At 43.0% G+C, this 21507-nt stretch overlaps 1 protein-coding gene and 1 pseudogene across 3 annotated transcripts in view; both read right to left on the bottom strand.

Moving 5' to 3' along the window:
• Window positions 1–275: 275 nt before the first annotated feature.
• On the bottom strand, window positions 276–8839 carry LOC110532967 (NADH dehydrogenase [ubiquinone] iron-sulfur protein 2, mitochondrial-like; annotated as a pseudogene). The gene is made up of 12 exons (XR_016483551.1): window positions 8613–8839; window positions 8416–8519; window positions 7816–8006; window positions 7512–7632; window positions 6884–6996; window positions 6628–6702; window positions 6268–6450; window positions 5454–5573; window positions 2432–2559; window positions 2072–2166; window positions 585–642; window positions 276–313 (listed from the first exon to the last, which is right to left on the bottom strand). The product of XR_016483551.1 is annotated as an NADH dehydrogenase [ubiquinone] iron-sulfur protein 2, mitochondrial-like (transcript).
• Window positions 8840–10681: 1842 nt separating this feature from the next.
• Window positions 10682–21507, bottom strand: part of LOC110531692 (kin of IRRE-like protein 1) — a 36853-nt gene continuing 26027 nt past the window's right edge. The window contains exons 7-15 of one of the 2 annotated variants that reach the window (XM_036987526.2): window positions 21073–21221; window positions 20620–20747; window positions 17657–17783; window positions 17332–17432; window positions 15619–15835; window positions 15120–15227; window positions 14338–14465; window positions 13841–13918; window positions 10682–13729 (exon numbers count right to left, since the gene is read on the bottom strand). In XM_036987526.2, the coding sequence (XP_036843421.1) occupies window positions 13064–13729; window positions 13841–13918; window positions 14338–14465; window positions 15120–15227; window positions 15619–15835; window positions 17332–17432; window positions 17657–17783; window positions 20620–20747; window positions 21073–21221 (1702 nt within the window). In that variant the 3' untranslated portion in view covers window positions 10682–13063. Of the gene's footprint in view, window positions 13730–13840; window positions 13958–14337; window positions 14466–15119; window positions 15228–15618; window positions 15836–17331; window positions 17433–17656; window positions 17784–20619; window positions 20748–21072; window positions 21222–21507 lie in introns of both variants that reach the window. The other variant, XM_036987525.2, reaches the window with a different exon arrangement.

Here is a 21507-nt window from a genome sequence, read left to right as displayed (position 1 = left end):
GAAAAAAAATATCACACGTAAAAAAAAAGTATATTTCTATTTCAAGAGACTAACCATGAGAAAAGTACACCATTTGACAGATCAGTAAAAATAGTTATTAGGTTTATCATTGAAGTGTTACAGTTTACGAGTGTGTCACTACAGATCATATAAATAATACACTATGTGAGGATACGGACAGAGCCTTCATCTGAGACAGATTGTGAAGACCGAATTGGAGAAATCCTCTTCAGAGGGGAACCATTGTTATCAACACAACAGTCTTTTGTTTTAACTTAACAGTCAACTTCTCCAAACACAATGTCCTGGGTTCCTGTCACAAGTTTGTTAAAACTCAATCATACATTAACCATAAATATTTGAACAGGAATTACACAAATAGAATTGCTGTATGAGTTATAAGTATACTGATAATCAATGGTTTCACTGACAACGTAAGGGTCATGTTCAGCAAGGATACTTTTTGGGGAAACAGAGGGTTACTACATGAACTTGTCCTATGTAACAGATTTGTGTTTTTCCATTGCAACACATTTTGCTGCGATGTGCTCTACTGAACACGACCAAGTAGAAACATGTCTTACCAATAAGGGCCACCACATCAGCCAGCATGTGTCCTTTAGCCATCATATCCAGGGCAGCCTGGGGAAGACATCACAAAACTATTAACCAACCCGGGGGGGGATGCTACTAAGCTATATGGAATTGTTTTAGAAGGTCACACCAAGGATCATTTTGCTATTTGATTTAGAATTTTAAGACCCCTTGAAGTATCAAAAGAAAATATTTAAAAAAAATATTAGATGAAAAATATGGATTTGGCCTTACTGCCTTTAGCCCATATAAACGCATAGAATAACAAATTCACTACATGGAACAACAGATTTTATTTTTGCGGGGCGGGGGAACTAAAGGAAGTTTGTTCTGAAGTGTCTGTCCTATATCTGAGAGATATATAAAGTATAAGAAAGAACACACACACATACAAACATACACATGTTTAACCCCTTATTCTTTTGCACTAAACAGCCTCCATTATTTAAAACTGGTACTGGGGGACCTTCAGACAATTCTTGTGAGGCCTGTGGGTGTCCTAGAGCAAAACAACAGACATGTTGGGGAAAGTCTCACCTTTCCACAAATTAGTGTGTAGCCCAAACGCAAAGGACAGAAGTTGGCAGATCATCTGTACCGACTTCAGACGAGTCCCAAGACGCTTGTGGGGGGGGGGGACTCAGCAAAACTGAGAACACTATTGTGTTCGTGAGTCTCCTCTACCCATAAAGGGGTCATAATAGTTTTCTAGGCCAAACTGACAATTTCGCGATAAGACCGATTTTTGGGATGTCTCATGGTCTGACAAACCTTGATGTTGCTTTGCCACCTTCCACTGCAGTTGCGGAAGGCCGACACGGTGGATTCAGATGCAACCCATGCAAAAACAGATCTCTCTACTTTAGACAGAATTTAACAGGGATTTGTTAAATTATGCTAATTCGATGTTAGCGGGGCAGGGACATAAGTAGCCTTGAGGAAGTAGTTTAACACATTGAATAATTAATAACTACATTGAACAATGCGGGGTGTGAAGTCTGTGTAAGTGTGTGAGTGTGCATGCGTAGTTTAAACTCCCGTACCAGATGAGCGAATCTTGGAGCTTTGATTTTGCAGCGGTAGGGCCTGCTGGAGCCGTCAGACACCAGATACACACCAAACTCTCTTTGAACGAGACAGGAGATTGCATTACACAACAGCCCCACCTAAAGCACATTACATTCAATGTCTTCATCTACCTACACAGGGACAACAGATTAGAATTAGCCGGCTGGTTAGATCTGGTACATTGTACCTGGCTGTCAAATACATATAATATCTGCAATAAAGGACACGATATTGTGTTTGATCTATAGGCATCATATGACCTACAAAATGGACCAGGTGAAGGAGAATCTCACCATTAGTAATGGTAAACTGCACTTATCAAATAGCCTCAGTATTTGAGGATAGGTGAAATACAGAGAGCGTCTCAAATCCGTTATATCCATGACTGTCTGAGGAAGGGAGGGCTTACCTTGGGTGCTTCTACTGCCGTATATGTAGATCCGGGGGCACCTGGTAACCCTCTGTGTACAGCTTAAAGTGATGGATCAGAGACTCCATGGACATCTAACATGGGAACATAATTAAACCACCATTACAACTGATGTTAATGCTTATATAATAGACTCAATGTGCAACACTCCACCGTACACATAGAAATCAGGGCTTATAAAGTTTGACTATAGAGTAAAGCGGATATAGTCTGAGGATGATCTAAAATGTCCTAAAATAAAACCTTTTTTCCTGCAGTTTCCTTGGGTTTTTCGAAAGGCGCTTTAAATCCAATGCATTTTTATTCCAAATAAAATTTCAGCCATTAAATGAGTCTCACCTTCATCTCAGATCTCTTGGGCGGGGCCACCTTGGCGTCATCCACTTTGAACTCCTGCTGGCATCTTGTTGAGGGCCTCGATCACAATCCTGAGACTCTGCCTCATCTCCTCCACCCTGCACAGGTACCTGACCAACACCAAGGAGGAAAGGAAGGAGATGTAAAAAAAATAAATAAAAAAATTATGTCAATAAAATGTGATGAAAATATGAAATAACACATATGGAATCATGTAGTAACCAAAAAATGTGTTAAACAAATCAAAATATATTTTAGATTCTTCAAAGTAGACAACTTTTGCCTTGACAGCTTTGCACACTCATGGCACGCTCTCCACCAGCGTCACCTGGAATGCTATTCCAACAGTCTTGAACGAGTTCCCACATATGCTGAGAACTTGTTGGCTGCTTTTCCTTCACTCTGCAGTCCAACTCATCCCAAACCATCTCAATTGGGTTGAGGTGGGGTGATTGTGGAGGCAAGGTCATCTGATGCTGCACTCCATCACTCTCCTTCTTGGTCAAATAGCCCTTACACAGCCTGGAGGTGTGTTTTGGGTCATAGTCCCACTAAGCACAAACCAAATGGGATGGCGTATCGCTGCAGAATGCTGTGGTAGCCATGCTGATTAAGTGTGCCTTCGATTCAAAAATAAAAAAATCTGTGTCACCAGCAAAGCACCCCCACATCTCCTCCTCCATGCTTCACAGTGGGAGCCAGACATGCGGAGATCATCCGTTCACCTACTCTGCGTATCACAAAGACAAGGCGGTTGGAACCATAAATCTCAAATTTGGACTCATCAGACCAAAGGACAGATTTCCACAGGTCTAATGTCCATTGCTCATGTTTCTTGGCCCAGGCAACTCTTCTTCTTATTGGTGTCCTTTAGTAGTGGTTTCTTTACAGCAATATCGACCATGAAGGCCTGATTCACGCAGTCTCCTCTGAACAGTTGATGTTGAGATGTGTCTGTTACTTGAACTCTGAAGCATTTATTTGGTATGCAATCTGAGGTGCAGTTAACTCTAATGAAATGATCCTATGCAGCAGAGGTAACTCAGGGTCTTCATTTCCTGTGGCGGTCCTCATGAGAGTCAGTTTCATCATAGCGCTTGATGGTTTTTGCAACTGCACTTGAAGAAATGTTTAAAGTTCTTGACATTTTCCAGATTGACTGTTCTTCACGCCCGACTAGCATCACCACCCTGGATGGTTCCGACCTAGAATATGTGGATATCTATAAGTACCTAGGTATCTGGCTAGACTGTAAACTCTCTTTCTAGACTCATATCAAACATCTCCAATCTAAAATCAAATCTAGAGTTGGCTTTCTATTCCGCAACAAAGCCCCCTTCACTCACGCCGACAAACTTACTCTAGTAAAACTGACTATCCTACCGATCCTCGACTTCGGCGATGTAATCTACAAAATAGCTTCCAATACTCTACTCAGAAAACTGGATGCAGTTTATCACAGTGCCATCTGTTTTGTTACTAAAGAACCTTATACCACCCACCACTGCGACCTGTATGCTCTAGTCGGCTGGTCCTCGCTACATATTCGTCGCCAGACCCACTGGCTCCAGGTCATCTACAAGTCCATGCTAGGTAAAGCTCCGCCTTATCTCAGTTCACTGGTCACGATGGTAGCACGTGCTCCAGCAGGTGTAGCTCACTGATCATCCCTAAAGCCAACACCTCATTTGGCCGCCTTTCCTTCAAGTTCTCTGCTGCCTGTGACTGGAACGAATTGCAAAAATCGCTGAAGTTGGAGACTTTTATCTCCCTCACCAACTTTAAACATCTGCTATCTGAGCAGCTAATCGATCGCTGCACATAGTTCATCTGTAAATAGCCCACCCAATTTACCTACCTCATCCCCATACTGTTTTAATTTATTTACTTTTCTGCTCTTTTGCACACCAGTATCTCTACCTGCACATGACCATCTGATCATTTATCACTCCAGGGTTAATCTGCTAAATTGTAATTATTCGCCTACCTCCTCATGCCTTTTGCACACAATGTATATAGACTATTTTTTTCTACTGTGTTATTGACTTGTTTATTGTTTACTCCATGTGTAACTCTGTGTTGTTGTCTGTTCACACTGCTATGCTTTATCTTGGCCAGGTTGCAGTTATAAATGAGAACTTGTTCTCAACTAGCCTCCCTGGTTAAATAAAGGTGAAATAAAAAAAAATAAAAAAGTAATGGACTGTCATTTCTCTTTGCTTATTTGAGCTGTTCGTGTCATAATATGGACTTGGTATTTGACCAAATAGGGCTATCTTCTGTATATCTCGCTACCTTGTCACAACACAACTGATTGGCTCAAACGCATTAAGGAAACAAATTCCACAAATTAACAAGGCACATCTGTAAATTTAAATGCAATTCAGTGCCTACCTCATGAAGCTGGTTGAGATATTGCCAAGAGTGTGTAAAGCTGTCATCAAGGCAAAGGGTGGCTACTTTGAAGAATCTCAAATATAATGTATATATAAAAAATATATATTTTGATTAACACTTTTTTGGTTACTACATGAATCCACGTTGTTATTTCATAGTTTTATATCTTCACAATACTTAGACAGCAGCATACCACCCTGCAATCTGCTGGGTGGTATGCTGCTGTCTAAGTATTGTGAAGATATAAAACTATATCTATATATAGCTAGCTTCTGAACCTAAGCAGGGTTGGTCCTAGTTGGTCTCTGGATGGGAGTCCAAATGCCCCAGGGACATTGCCCTGTGTAGGGTGCCGTCTTTCAGATGGGATGTTAAACGGGTCCTGACTCTCTGTGGTCACTAAAGATCCCATGGCACTAATTGTAAGAGTAGGGGTGTTAACCCTGGTGTCCTGATTAAATTCCCAATCTCATACCTAATCATCCCCAGCTTACAATTGGCTCATTCATCCCTGTAACTATTCCCCAGGTTGTTGCTGTAAATGAGAATGTTTTCAGTCAACTTAGCGGGTTAAAAGAACAGGCTGACAGAGGATAATATGAGTTACCTGTCATAGCAGTCTCCCTTGTTGCCAATGGGGATGTCAAACTCCACCTCGTCATACTTGTCATAGGGCTGAGACTTCCTCAGGTCCCACTTGATGCCTGAACCCCTCAGCATCACACCACTGACAGACAAGCAGAGTTAGTTACAGATGTCATTAGGTTTTCAACTGTTTGAGAGTAAGAGAGTGGATATTGCCACACACTACCATTCAAAAGTTTGGGGTCACTTAGAAATGTCCTTGATTTCCATTGGCCACTGCCTAGAAGGCAGCTTCATTAAATAGTACCCGCAAAACACCAGTCTCAATGTGAAGAGGCGACTCCAGGATGTTTGCCTTCTAGGCAGAGTTCCTCTGTCCACTGTGTGTTCTTTTGCCCATCTTGATCTTTTATTGGCCAGTCTGAGATATGGCTTTTTCTTTTAAATCCCGGAGTCACCTCTTCACTGTTGACGTTGAGACGGGTGTTTTGCAGGTACTATTTAATGAAGCTGCCAGTTGAGGACTTATGAGGCGCCTGTTTCTCAAACTATTGCTTCTTTAAAATCCGCACAACAAACTTGGATTAGCTAACAACGTGCCGGCTGCTGATAGCGGCCATCTGTACACCTATGTAGATAACCCATTAAAAATCAACCGTTTCCAGCAAAAAATAGTAATTTACAACATTAACGTCTACACTGTATTTCTGATCAATTTGATGTTATTTTAATGGACAAAAAAATTGCTTTTCTTTAAAAAACAAGGAAATTCCTAAGTGCCTCCAAACTTTTGAATGGTAGTGTAGAGAGAGATATATAAATACACACACACACACACATATATATATTTGCCTCAGCTAAAGCCATAGTTGAGTGCGTCCTCAGCAGACAACCCCAAAGTCCACAGTTTAGTTCTTCCAGATACGGTTGTTGGTCAACATCTCCTCCACCTCGTCTATTCTGATGGAAAAGTTCTTGCACCATTCGTAGATGTCATCCATTAGCCCCAGTGGCATGTCCTGGAACAAACAGATAACACAATCTTTGTTTTATAGCCACCATTACATCACATTCATTGAATCCATAGCTGTAGGGTAAAGTTTCCCCTAGATGCTGATCTTGGGTCAGTTTTGCGTTACGGTTAGGATTGGGGGAGAGGATGCTGATCCTAGATTTGGACCTAGGGGAGCCGTCACCTGGTGTACTCCTCCAGGTCTGACGTAGGCTGCATGCATCCTGGCCCCTGAGACACGCTCATAGAACTCAAACATCTAGAAGGATAGAGACAAGAAAGAACATCCTTAAAAAAAACATACCTGTGAATGAACTCAAAATGGCTTCTACAGCAAACCTTTATTTACACAAGTCAATTAATAACAAATTCTTATTAACAATGACAAACTATGCCCTATCACCTCAAAGGTCATACACTAGTCTACCCAGTGCCCTCACCTTTTCCCTCTCCTCAAACATCCAGAAGAAAGGGGTCATGGCTCCGATGTCCAGGGCGCGCGTGGTGATGGCCATGATGTGGTTCATGATACGAGTCAGCTCTCCGAAAAGAACTACAACACAGAAAAAGACACTGAAAATGCATACTTACTTCACTACTGCTGCCCCTCTTCTGCCTGTGTGAAGATTGCATTCCATGACAGGCCACATTCCCTCTGTGCATCCATGTTGACTGTTGAACTTGAATATCCATGTTGACTGCGATCTACTGCCCCCTAGTGACCTTGTATAAAATGGCAAATTGGTCCAGATCTTAGAAGGTTATGCTTCTCACGCTTGTTACTGTCGTGCTGGTAAAGGAGGGAGGTGCAGCACTTTTCTAACTGCAAATGTTCATCCCTGATTCAAAATGTACCCTCATCTCTATGCCTAAATTAAGGGCAAAAAGCTTATATACTTGGCTCGATTATTAGGGATTCACTCGAAACCAAAATGGCAGCAAACCGTCTGAAATAGGAAACCCATTTTATGTTGTAAAACATTTTGCACCGGTGTGCACTAATGAATACCTGACATAGTGGTACGTTTTTCCTTTCTGGCATGGTCATCTAGCAGCACCTAGTCTCACCTCTGATCCACTGTGCACGGGGCGGGGCCTGGATGTTGAGCAGCTTCTCCACGGCCAGAGAGTAGGCCTGCTCGTTACACATCATGGATACGTAGTCCAGCCTGTCAAAGTAGGGCAGCGCCTAAAGTGCACACACATCAATGCAATTCCTCCAATAAAAACATGCCTGATACAGAAGAGTCTAAACATGCATCATGTACATTACAAGCCAGGACACACTGATGCAAGTTACTTTCAGCCAATTTTCATATCCCCTGCGCATACCTTACTGTCTCTAGGTGTGCTACAACAGGGTAGCAACTACATACTGCAGGTAGGTCTTGTACTCGATGAGTTTCTCTGTGCCGCGGTGCAGCAGGCCCACATGGGGATCACACTTCTTCACCGACTCCCCGCTGATGTCAAGCACCAGACGCAGCACGCCGTGGGCAGCGGGGTGCTTTGGCCCAAAGTTAATGGTGTGGTTAGACACCTTCTCCATAGGAGCATCTTTATCTGTAGAGAGAAAGAGTGGTTGAGAGAAGAGTCAGCAACTCTTGGAGGACAGTGGAAGTTGACAAGAAAGATTATTGTTAAAAAGTAAAATCAATGCGTTTCGGCTCTTGGCCTTCATCAGGGATTTGCAGATTGAGAGGTTGCAGAGGGGCTAGTTGGTTTGGAATTCATGCATACGAGTTGAGATAAAGCTATATGTAGAACGACTATGATAAAGTCACAGCGTATGACATGGAATGACTAAATCTATAATAAAGTGATCAAGTCACAGGCTGTGTTTAGAAACCACTGACAACCACTTTGACTATGTGCAAATGGTTCAATGAAATAGGAGGCAATAAAATACAACTACCATACATATCAATATTTGGTCTCTACCTAAATAACTAGCCTATTCATAGGGGCATACCATTCCATGGTGGGGGGACCCATTTCTCAGTGATGGCGCTGGGATACATCACCGCCCCGGCATACTGCTCCGTCCACTCCACATCTGGCTGCCATTGTTTTTGTCTAGAAGAAAAGAACAAGCAACCATGATGTGTCAATAGGGAATCAGTACTGTTTCTAAGGCACAGTGTGGATGTTGTTTAGCCAGTGTCTAACCTACAAAGGCTCTTGAGGTAAGCCAACTCAGTCTTGAGCAACCACAAGTGCCAAGGAAACACCTCGTAATGATGACAGAGGTCAGGGTTGGGCATTATTACGCTCTAGGTCAGCCAAAACAGACAGGTCACTAATCACATTTCACACAGCAGGGGTAGGCAGGGTCCATAGCCTAATTGTCAAGGCACAAACGTATGAAACATACTCCCTGCTGGCTCTCCCCCCTTGAAAAGCCTGAACTGTTTCAAGTTACTGTCTTACACGTATTGATGTTTGACTCTGAAGTGTTGTTGACCTCAATGATGTAAATGTAACTTCACATAACTTCACCTAAGTAGCTAACGTTAGCTAAACGTGTTGTTGTTGAGTAACGTTAGCTAACTAGAACAAGTCAAGGTGGACAGCTAGCTAGCCTGGAATTCAGACCGGTTTGGTGCCAACATTCCAATCCTTGTGCAATGTTTTTCAGACGACAGTGAAAATAATGCATTTCATTTGCTTCAGCACATTAACAAATTGTTAGGCATTATGCTAGCTAATTAGTTCACTAGCAAGATGACAAGCCGGTCACGAATGTGCTGCTATTAACTCAACATCCACTTCGGCTAAATAGCGGACTTGAACTCCACGGTGAAGGAAGCTCAAGTAGATAACCGGTTGGCTAGATAACTACAGTAACACACAGCCAAACTTTCAAGCTGTTTAACGTTACAGCAACTATACAACAGTCACGTTTGACATAACATAAGAAACTTAGATCTAGATGTAGGGTGGGCTGTTAAGTCTGACCGAAAAAACAAAACGCTGTTATATGGTGAGCAGGTAAGCCCTATGGACTCATTTTCTAGCTTGCTAATACTAGCGTTAGCTAAAGTAGCGGTTATGTGACAGTATTTTTTTTTGTATCCCTGAACGACTTATTTGGATATCATTAACAAGTGAAATTATTATTGCAGGACAGTGCAACCAGGGCTGACCATATTACTATTTAAAATACATTTTGTTGAAGGACGTCCAAGTTTGCTAAGCGACCTCAATTACTGTCCCCGCCATCATGGCGGTCATCCTCTGTGGAATGTAAAGCCGACTACAACCCCAAAAGGTGCATTACCGCCACCAATTGGACAGAGTAAAAAAAGTACAAATAAAACCCATACTTTATAGAAAAAACTTAATCCACCAAAAATAAAACAATAAAAACCACACTGACAAAACCAAAACACGTACATGTATGTATTCCTTCCTTCCTTAAAATCTCAATTCTCAAGCTCTATGACCTGAGAGGGAGGTACTCCGCCAAGAAGTCTTTCAGTCCCATGAACCATTCCGCCTCATCCACAATAATATCTATTTTCTTGGATTTCCTCTCCACTTTGGCAGTGCCATTAATCACCATAGTTAAATTCCTAGGAAGTTTCCAATCTCCTCAAAAGTATCTCTGGTTGTGCAGTCGGCAACAATGATTTTCTTATTTTTTTGGTTTGGGAAGCAAAGATGACAGAGTTATGTTACTGCCACCTATCGTACTGAAATATAATGGAAGTTAAGTTGGCGCTAGAAAAATTGTGTGACAATACTCCATAAGAATTTTTATGATAGTGGAAAGAAGTTAAAATTGTTAGTGTTGAAAATTTGACGCTAGTGTATTGTAGAAGTATAACTGTATTTGTAGTAGTAGGATAGAAGCCTTTAGTTGAATAGTAACAGTAGAAATAGTGAATACAGTGGTAGTGGAAATAGTCAAGTGACTGTTGCCATGTAGCAGTGTTGTTGTGCTTTTTCACATGTATATAATACAATTATTAGTACAATTAATGGGTACCGATAAAAGGCTGTCAAATGATTTAAAATCATTAGTAAAGTTAATTGTATTGATTTGCTGTGATTAATCGCATTTTCAGACATTGTTCAAATTTGACTCTAATTAAAGATGTTTCCATTTATTTAGTTTTTTTATATTACATTGTGTTGTAGGTAATAATATATGTTGACTGTAGGGGAAAACAAAATAAACTGTATTCTCTGAATTGGAAGTTATCCCATTCCCCTGAAAGCATCACACAATATGGTTAATTTTATAAAAAACAGTGCTTTTTATTTCTGTAATACTGTGGAAAAATAATTACATACCATTTTTAAAAAATATTGGAGATAATGAACTTAAAAAATGAAAATGTGATTTTTGTTGTACATCTTTTGAACAGTTTTTCTCTGCTACGTTGAACAGTACAATAAGATAAACATTGTATTTCTAAATTCAAAGACACAATAATACAGGATACAGTCCTACCAGAGGTATACAAGTATTGGAACAGGATTGCGAAGAGAAATGATATGGACAGATTAATGCAGCGTTTTCCAAACTCGGTCCTCGGGACCCCAAAGGGGGCATGTTTTGGTTTTTGCACCTAACACTACACAGCTGATTCAAATAATCAAAGCTTGATGATGACTTGGTTATTTGAATCAGTTGTGTAGTACTAGGGCAGAAAACCCAAACATCCGCCCCAGGACCGAGTTAGGGAAATGCTGTATTACTAAAACACTCACACACATAAACACATACAGACATACACACACGCATACAATATTCACACACACACACGCAGGTAGAGTACGGTATGTCTATGTGTTACATACACACACAGCCATTCACACATCTATACAAACACTGTACAAATAGATGTGCACACACACACACACACACACACACACACACACTCTCTCTCTATCTCCCTTTTGCTCATTCTTTCTTTCACCCATACACATTCACACAATCACACACCACTATATGTCAATACTGTAGAAAAACCTTCATTGCCCCTTTCTATACACATTCTCCTCAGGCCTCGTCATCATGGCTGATTGTGTATGAGTAATGAAAGTGTTTACCACATGTTCCCTAAGGCCACTCTCTTCTAAACCTCTGTACACACCATCTCACTAGCCATGGTCCCAGCTCTGTTTGTTCGCAAGTGTGACAATGACCACAGGAGTAGGCAAGACAGCACAAATAGACCTGGGACCAGGCTACCACATCACCTCTTTCTATTTCAGCAGGGGGCACCAGGCTAAGGCTTATAGCCTGGATCCAAGCTGAATTTGCTATGTTTCATCATATCAATGATGTAGTATATTCATATAAATGGTGTAACAAAGCGATTTCAGTTTGGATCCCAGGCTACCAGGCTTATAGTTCCATATGCCCGGAACTGCCTCAATACCTAAACCCTTGGTAGGCCTAGCAACACACAACACCTGCCAATATAAGGACCTCCTGCATGCTATCTACTGCATAAATGCTTGTAACCCAAGATTTACATCAAAATAAAGATCAACATGGACACTTGGTAAAAAGGTTCCTGTATATACTCCCCCTTCCTGAATTCTGCCAGTCATCATTGGCTGACAGAAACAGGTCAACAAATACTTCTTCATGTTTCTCTTTGTTTGTTGGGGTGAATATCACCCAAACAAATACTAAACCCTCTCAAGTTAGAACATTTTGGTCCACAGACACCTCCTTCACAGAAATATGACAAAAATAATTCAGTAAAATGTTAAAAAATAGAATACAAAGCTCTAGTTTGTTGGTGTGCAAATAAAAACAGACATATATAATACAGCTATAGATATAGATAACGGATGTCTAAGCAATGAATACTGTTTGTAATGCAGTGCAAAACGTACCATGGCCCCACTAACCAGCACCAATGGCGCCAATGAAGTAAAGCATTCTGGGATATATATGTGCTCTAAGATCACTGTATAAAACAACAACCAGCTAAAACAAAATGGCGGACAGTCATTACTCCTCATTGGTTGAGGTTTCTCCCGCCCAACGAACGAGCGAAGGTACCATATTTGATGGTCAATTTCTCCATGATATGCCTTAACTTTAATATTTGGCAATCGTATATGGAATAAATTGCCTGTAACACCCCCCCCCCCCCCCCCCCCCCCCCCTCTCGTCACTCATTACAGTCTAAATTCATAGCACTTCTGCTATTCATTTTGACAATTAAGATCTAAAGATCTCTTGTTCTCTCTAGTCCTATTTTCTCTGGTCTTGATTGTGACTTTCGCTTTCTGCTCTTTCAGAGCGAAGAATTGAACACTGGGAGTGTTGGAATTCTGATTACAAGGAATTCCCCTCTGTCTCATTGGGATACTCTCTATTTTCCACTGATCTGGACTATCTCTCTTTCTCATACCCTCCCTGTCTCGTGGGCAAATCCTAACTCCTGTGTGTGTGTGTGTGTGTGTGTGTGTGTGTGTGTGTGTATGTGTGTGTGTGTGTCTGTCTGCATGTGTGTCTCAGTGTGTGTGTGTCTGTGTACGCTCAAGTGTGTTTGTGTGTGTATGTTTGAGAATGTGAATGTGTGTGTGCGTCTGAGTGACAGTGTGTATGAGAATGCACCCTCACCCTCTACGTGAGAATGAACTGTATCTCACACATGTGTCTGCATCCTCTGTGTGTGCCCTCTGTGGCCGTAGTCAGAATGCTGCGAGGTATAGGAGAAGCGGGTCGAGCTTCCATACTTCCCCAGTCCAGTCTCTGACCCTGACGGAGCTGCCCCAGGCCCCACCCCCACACCAGGCCCCACCCCTGGCACAGGGCCCACCCCTGGCCCCACCCCGTACATCTCATAGGACGGACCGACTTCCAAGGGAGCCAGAGTGGGCGGGGCGAATCCCATGCGGTAGGGGGTATAGGGGTGAGAGGGATAGCCGTAGTTGTCGTATGCCAGTTGAGAGGAGTCCAACAGGCTGCAGTCCCCAGGGAAGTCGCTGGTCTGCGGCGGGGGGTTGGGAGGGGGCGGCTGGCTCTGCCCAGCCCGGGTGAATGTGTTAAACTGAGCATAGCTGTTATGGGACAGTCTGGAGGGGGGACGGGGGTCGTAGCAGCTGGGGCGGCCAGGGGTGTTGAGGGGCCCTGGGCCTGGAGGGCCTCCTCCGCTGGCCGTGGCCCCTGATCCTCCAACACTGCTGCTTATGGAGGCAGCGCCCCCTGGGGTGTTGGAGGGCCGGTAGTCGGAGTAGTGCATGGAGCGGGAGGCGGGACGGCCCTCGTCGTGGGTGGAGGCTCGCACGTTGTAGTAGCCGTTGGTGGGATCCTGGAGAGAGAGAAGAAGACATATTGTAGCTAAGGTGTGTGTGGGTGTCCGTGTGAATGTGTGCGTGGGTGCGTACGTGGGCGCGTGTGTGTTTGTGTGTGATGAGATCACCTTAAGGTCGTACTCCTGGCGTGTGTCTAGAGTGTCGCTGCGTAGGTCCTGTTTCAGTTCTATATCGTCTTTAAAGGGCTGAGAGGAGGGAGAGAAGGGCACAGAAGAGGGCAGAAACTAAACCATCAAACAACGAAAAAACAACAAAGGTGGGGAGGAATCCAACATAAGAGGGGGACCAAAGTAGAAGAAAAAGAGAAAAAGAAGAGAAAGTGACAGATCTAAATTAAAGTTGAAAAAGGGTCATCATAAGTGTTAAAAATGTGAGTATTGTGATTGAAAAGATAGAACAGCAAAAGTTGATACAATTGAGAGGTCAAAATAATTTGTGCATTTCTCCTAAGAGGTTGGTTGTGTAATGTGAGAGCTTCCGAGTTCAGGCATCGTTGGAATGATTGAATAAACTTTATTGATCCCCTGAGGGGAAACTTGGGTAACATAAACCAAAGGTAGGAAAGTTCAAGGCAACCTGCTGACCCGTTGTCATGGCAACTCACCGAGTACATGGCCTTGACCATGCGTGATGCCGTGGAAACACTGCCGGAGTCCTCCTCCAGACTGTGGGTCTCCTTGTTTATTGTCTCTACCTTGATGTCTGGCTTACCCAGCGTGACCCCGCGACGACCTGGAAGCACGGCACAACAGCACAGCACACAGTTGAATACTGCTGGATATGTCAGGGTATATTGATTTAGATAGATACAATATGTATACCGTATGTATACGTGCATGTAGGTTATGCGAATAATGGGGTCATATATTGATATCAAATCAAAAATCGAATCAAATTGTATTTGACACATACGCCTAATACAACAGGCGTATATCTTACTGTGAAATGCTTACTTACAAGGCCTTAACCAACAATGCAGTTCAGAAAATATTAACTAAATATACTAAAGTAAAAAATCAATAAAAATAGTAACACAATAAAATAACAATAACGAGGGTATGGGTTAGATATCTGACGACAAAAGGGCTTAGAGGAAGGAGAGAAGAGGGCAGAAACTAAACCATCAAACAACGAAAAAACAACAAAGGTGGGGAGGAATCCAACATAAGAGGGGGACCAAAGTAGAAGAAAAAGAGAAAAAGAAGAGAAAGTAACAGATCTAAATAACACGGCTCTATACAGGGGGTACCGGTACTGAGATAATGTGTGGGGGTACAGGGTAGATATCTCAAGACAGGTGTATGGTGTTTTTAGGGCAAGGGCATCTGAAACATGTATTGGTGTGTGTTTGATACTTTATAGATGGTTTGACTGTGTGTCACTCACTGCCTTTGTGCTGCCGGTAGAAGATGAGCACCAGGACTAGTAAACACAGGAACAGCAGGATGGTGCAGCCAACAGTCCCTCCTGCTATTATACCCACTGGGACCTCCTCTGAGAGAGGGAAGAGAGGAGAGAGGAATGAAGGGAGAGAAGAATGGGGAGATCGAGAGGGGGGGTAGAGAGGAGGGAGGAAGGAAAGGGGGAGGGAAAGAGACAGAGAGAATGGGGGGAGGAGAGATAGAGGAACGGAGAGAGAGAAGGAGAGAGAGAAACAGTATTCAACACAATACAACATGCAGATTCAGCTAAAACATTGTAATAGAGCAGGCATGAGTATATATGGTGGTTATTGTTGTTGTTGTATCAAGTTAGGAGAATGAATATAATGGGGATGTATATAATGGTGGTGAATATAATGGTGATGAATATAATTGTGGTGAATATAATGGTGATAATGGTGGTTATTGTTGTTGCTGTTGTTGCTGTTTGTCTCTGGTCATACCAGTCTCCTCCAGGGTGATGATCATGGTCCCGGGTCCGAAGGCGTTCCAGGCAGTACAGTTGTAGGTGGACAGGAAGTCAGCCTCCATGACGTTGTTGATGGTGAGGGTGGAGAGGACAGCCCCTCCCTCAGACAGAGGTTTACTCTGCTCCACCGTGTACCTCTCCAACAGAGTCCCCTTCTCCTTCTCCCACACGTTCTCTTTCCACGCCCACACCTAAAACACAGACAGACAGACAGACAGACAAACAGACAGACAGACAAACAGACAGACAGACAGACAGGCAGGCAGACAGGCAGGCAGACAGATGCAAGTTAACACACCCATATGGACTCCATTGAATTATGTGTACTGACACACACATACATATGCATTAGGCATATACATATTTGACATATTCATGTTTTACACATGCAGGCACACTGTACACACAACTGGGCATACAAAGACGTACACACAGACGTACTGAAGTAAACAACAAGCACATGCAACTATTAAAAACACATTCACGCACACTTACAACGCACACAGAATGAGATTCACACACTACCAACAGCAACTGTTCCAAGCCTCTCTATCTCTTTATCCTTGGACTATAGAGTAACACGTAGTGGTTTTAGAGCTGGTGAGAATCTTACACACTTCAGCAACTTCTAACCCGCTAAAAACTATTATTCACACTGAAGTATGAAAGAGTATTTAAAAATGCATGAGGCCACATGTTCCTGTAATCTACCATTTATTCTGAAAAACAGGAAACTCTGGTGGAGGCATTTACCCGGGACAACTGTTCCAGTCCTTCATATTTTATAACCGCTTTTCTGTCCCTGCATTAAGGACGCACAGTAAGCTGCTGCATCAGAGAGAATCAAACTCACAAGGCTTAGAGAGGAGAGGAGAGACCAACTACACACAGACTGTGTCACAAATAGCACCTTATTCCCTGTACAGTGCACTACTTTTGACCAGGGCACATAGGGTGCACTATGTAGGGAGAAGGGTGCCATTTCAGATGCAGCCACTGCCTGAGAGCATCCGGACCAGAGAGACGAGTGGAGGAGAGGAGATATCAGCTGGTTTCAGACACTGACCGGCTGCACTAGAAGTGTCCCTCGACTAGAAATCTTGTTTCCTTGGTGGGTCTCAGGACAATTCGTAAAGATTTTGGCGGCTGCCATAAAACAGAAAGAGATTGGGAACCGCTGCTAGAGTGTCGACCATGTCAGTCTCATGACGATAAAGTAATCCCACGACGAAAATGTACAGGTGGCAATCCCACGACGATAATGTATAGGTGGTAATCTCATGACGATAAGGTATAGGTGGTAATCTCACGACCATAATGTACAGGTGGCAATCCCACGACGATAATGTATAGGTGGTAATCTCACGACGATAATGTATAGGTGGTAATCTCATGACGATAAAGTATAGGTGGTAATCTCACGACCATAATGTACAGGTGGCAATCCCACGACGATAATGTATAGGTGGTAATCTCATGATGATAAGGTATAGGTGGTAATCTCACGACCATAATGTACAGGTGGCAATCCCACGACGATAATGTATATGTGGTAATCCCATGACGATAATGTATAGGTGGTAATCCCACGACGATAATGTACAGGTGGTAATCTCATGGCGATAACGTATAGGTGGTCATGTAAAAGCTTGCAGTAGAGTTTGTACAGTATCGACTGTCAACTTACAATCTTGTCCGGTGGAGGTGTGCTGGCGATGTAGCATTTGACCTCTCCTCTCTCCCCCCTCACCGCATACTGGACGGGCTCACTGGAGATGATGGGGGGACCTGGATAGGAAGAGATAAACAGAGTGAGCGTGAGAATGAGTGAGGGGTGGTACATTCCGCTCCATGTATAAACAAGAATAAATACTACACCAAGGAATAGTTTGAAATAAAAGTTGCACACTCCGGTCTTCATAGCAGTATTAAAGCCTACATCCAATCATCACACTCATTTGAACCATAAACTCAAGCTTATCTATTCTTGTGTGATGTGTGGTGTTCATTACCGTTGACAGTGAGCGTGACCTCTGTCTCTCCCACTCCGATCCTGGGGACGATGGCCTTACACACGTACTGCCCAGCGTCCGCCTGGCTCACTGACTTCAGGAACAGCTGGTTGTTATTACTAAGGACCTACACACGGGATGGAGAGAGAGAGGAACAAACAGAGAGTCAGGAACAAACAGAGAGAGAGGAACAAACAGAGTCAGGAACAAACAGAGAGAGAGGAACAAACAGAGTCAGGAACAAACAGAGAGAGAGGAACAAACAGAGTCAGGAACAAACAGAGAGAGAGGAACAAACAGAGAAAGAGGAACAAACAGAGTCAGGAACAAACAGAGAAAGAGGAACAAACAGAGAGAGAGGAACAAACAGAGTCAGGAACAAACAGAGAGAGAGAGGAACAAACAGAGAGAGAGGAACAAACAGAGAGAGAGGAACAAACAGAGTCAGGAACAAACAGAGAGAGAGGAACAAACAGAGAGAGAGGAACAAACAGAGTCAGGAACAAACAGTGAGAGGAACAAACAGAGAGAGAGTAACAAACAGAGAGAGAGGAACAAACAGAGTCAGGAACAAACAGAGAGAGAGGAACAAACAGAGAGAGAGTAACAAACAGAGAGAGAGGAACAAACAGAGTCAGGAACAAACAGAGAAAGAATAACAAACAGAGAGAGAGGAACAAACAGAGAGAGAGGAACAAACAGAGAGAGAGTAACAAACAGAGAGAGAGGAACAAACAGAGAGAGAGGAACAAACAGAGAGAGAGTAACAAACAGAGAGAGAGAGAGGAACAAACAGAGAAAGAGGAACAAACAGAGAGAGAGGAACAAACAGAGTCAGGAACAAACAGAGAGAGAGGAACACACAGAGTCAGGAACAAACAGAGAGAGAGAGGAACAAACAGAGAGAGAGGAACAAACAGAGAGAGAGGAACAAACAGAGTCAGGAACAAACAGAGAGAGAGGAACAAACAGAGAGAGAGGAACAAACAGAGAGAGAGGAACAAACAGAGTCAGGAACAAACAGAGAGAGAGAGGAACAAACAGAGAGAGAGAGGAACAAACAGAGAGAGAGGAACAAACAGAGAGAGAGGAACAAACAGAGTCAGGAACAAACAGAGAGAGAGGAACAAACAGAGAGAGAGGAACAAACAGAGTGAGAGAGGAACAAACAGAGTCAAGAACAAAAAGAGAGAGAGGAACAAACAGAGTCAAGAACAAACAGAGAGAGAGGAACAAGCAGAGTCAGGAACAAACAGAGAGAGAGGAACAAATAGAGTCAGGAACAAACAGAGAGAGAGGAACAAACAGAGAAAGAGGAACAAACAGAGAGAGAGAGGAACAAACAGAGTCAAGAACAAACAGAGTCAGGAACAAACAGAGAGAGAGGAACAAACAGAGTCAAGAATAAACAGAGAGAGAGAGGAACAAACAGAGAGAGAGGAACAAACATAGAGAGAGGAACAAACAGAGAGAGAGGAACAAACAGAGAGAGAGGAACAAACATAGAGAGAGTAACAAACAGAGAGAGAGGAACAAACAGAGAGAGAAGAACAAACAGAGAGAGAGGAACAAACAGAGAGAGGAACAAACAGAGAGAGAAGAACTAACAGAGAGAGAGGAACTAACAGAGAGAGAAGAACTAACAGAGAGAGAGGAACAAACAGAGTCCGGAACAAACAGAGAGAGAGGAACAAACAGAGAGAGAGGAACAAACAGAGAGAGAAGAACTAACAGAGAGAGAGGAACAAGCAGAGTCAGGAACAAACAGAGAGAGAGGAACAAACAGAGTCAGGAACAAACAGAGAGAGAGGAACAAACAGAGAAAGAGGAACAAACAGAGAGAGAGGAACAAACAGAGTCAAGAACAAACAGAGTCAGGAACAAACAGAGAGAGAGGAACAAACAGAGTCAAGAATAAACAGAGAGAGAGAGGAACAAACAGAGAGAGAGGAACAAACATAGAGAGAGGAACAAACAGAGAGAGAGGAACAAACAGAGAGAGAGGAACAAACATAGAGAGAGTAACAAACAGAGAGAGAGGAACAAACAGAGAGAGAGGAACAAACAGAGAGAGAGGAACAAACAGAGAGAGAGGAACAAACAGAGAGAAACAAACAGAGAGAGAGGAACAAACAGAGAGAGAGGAACAAACAGAGAGAGGAACAAACAGAGAGAGAAGAACTAACAGAGAGAGAGGAACAAACAGAGAGAGAGGAACAAACAGAGAGAGGAACAAACAGAGTCAGGAACAAACAGAGAGAGAGGAACAAACAGAGTCAGGAACAAACAGAGAGAGAAGAACTAACAGAGAGAGAGGAACAAACAGAGAGAGAAGAACTAACAGAGAGAGAGCAACAAACAGAGTCAGGAACAAACAGAGAGAGAGGAACAAACAGAGAGAGAGGAACAAACAGAGAGAGAAGAACTAACAGAGAGAGAGGAACAAACAGAGAGAGGAACAAACAGAGTCAGGAACAAACAGAGAGAGAGGAACAAACAGAGAGAGGAACAAACAGAGTCAGGAACAAACAGAGAGAACGATGTGGACAGAAGAAAGGGGGAGTGCGATGATGTGGCCAGATGCCGTTCTACTTTTTTAGATATTAAAAGAGAAATACTTGAGAAAGAAAGAAATGAGAGATAAGAAGAAAGGAGACAGACAAGGGATAGACAAGAAAGGCGGGACGGGATGGTTGTTGTTATTGAGGACCTACACAACGAGAGAGAAAAAGAGAGATGGACACAGAAGGAATGCAAAAGAGAATAAAATAGAGGTGAAGTAGTGGGAAAGACAAATGGAGGAGAGGAGCGAGGGAGCATCAGGAAAAAGCCAGGAGAAAGAGACGGACAGAGCAGGGGGGGCGAAAGAGAATAGAGAGACTGAGAGAGACAGAAGGATATAAAAGAAAGGGAGTCTATGAAGATAAAGAGAGCGACAGAAGGAAGAGAGAACTGGTCCTCACCATATTGGAGCCCTTCTTGGTCCAGGTAAGTGTTAGAGGAGGGTTGCCGGCCCATTTGCAGTTCAGAGTGACATCAGAGTCTATGTCCACTGTCACTGGCCTGGGCTCCACTACCAGAATAGGACCAACTGGGGAGAGGGGGGGAGGGAGAGAGAGAGAGAGAGAGAGAGAGAGGGGGGACTTTTATTTAACCAGGTCAGCTACTGATAACAAAGTCAAATACAGTACAAAAATGACCACGTAAAGAGAAATGAAAGACAGACAGACAGACAGACAGACAGACAGACAGACAGACAGACAGACAGACAGACAGACAGAGAGACAGAGAGACAGACAGACAGACAGACAGACAGAGAGATAGACAGACACACAGACAGAGAGAGAGACAGAAAGAGACCGACAGAGAGACAGACAGATGCTATTTGCCAGCCATGGAGGTCTAGTTAGACTCACAGTGTACATCGACCAGGATGCTGACGTTGGTTTTGCCCACGGCGTTGAACACTGAGCAGGACACTGGCTCAGTGAAGAAGGAATGGTCAGCTTTGGTGGTGAACACACTCTCTCTGGCCCCCTGCAGGATCACTCCACCTTTAGCCCACCTGAGAAAGAACACACATATTGTATGAATAAACATGTACTGCCAGGTTTGGTTCCCACATTGGCCAAACACTTGGTCACCACGACTACACATGTAACTACCCAAACACAGTACCAGTCAAAAGTTTGGACAAACCTACTCATTCAAGGGTTTTTCTTTATATTTTACTATTTTCTACATTGTAGAATAATAGTGAAGACATCAAAACTATGAAATAACACATATGGAATCATGTAGTAACCAAAAAAGTGTTTAAAGAAATCAAAATATATTTTATATTTGAGATT

This window comes from Oncorhynchus mykiss, chromosome 9, assembly GCF_057628025.1.
Source record: "Oncorhynchus mykiss isolate SJ-2025 chromosome 9, ASM5762802v1, whole genome shotgun sequence".
NCBI classification, from domain to species: domain Eukaryota; kingdom Metazoa; phylum Chordata; class Actinopteri; order Salmoniformes; family Salmonidae; genus Oncorhynchus; species Oncorhynchus mykiss.
This window is presented reverse-complemented; position numbering and strand designations above follow the sequence as displayed.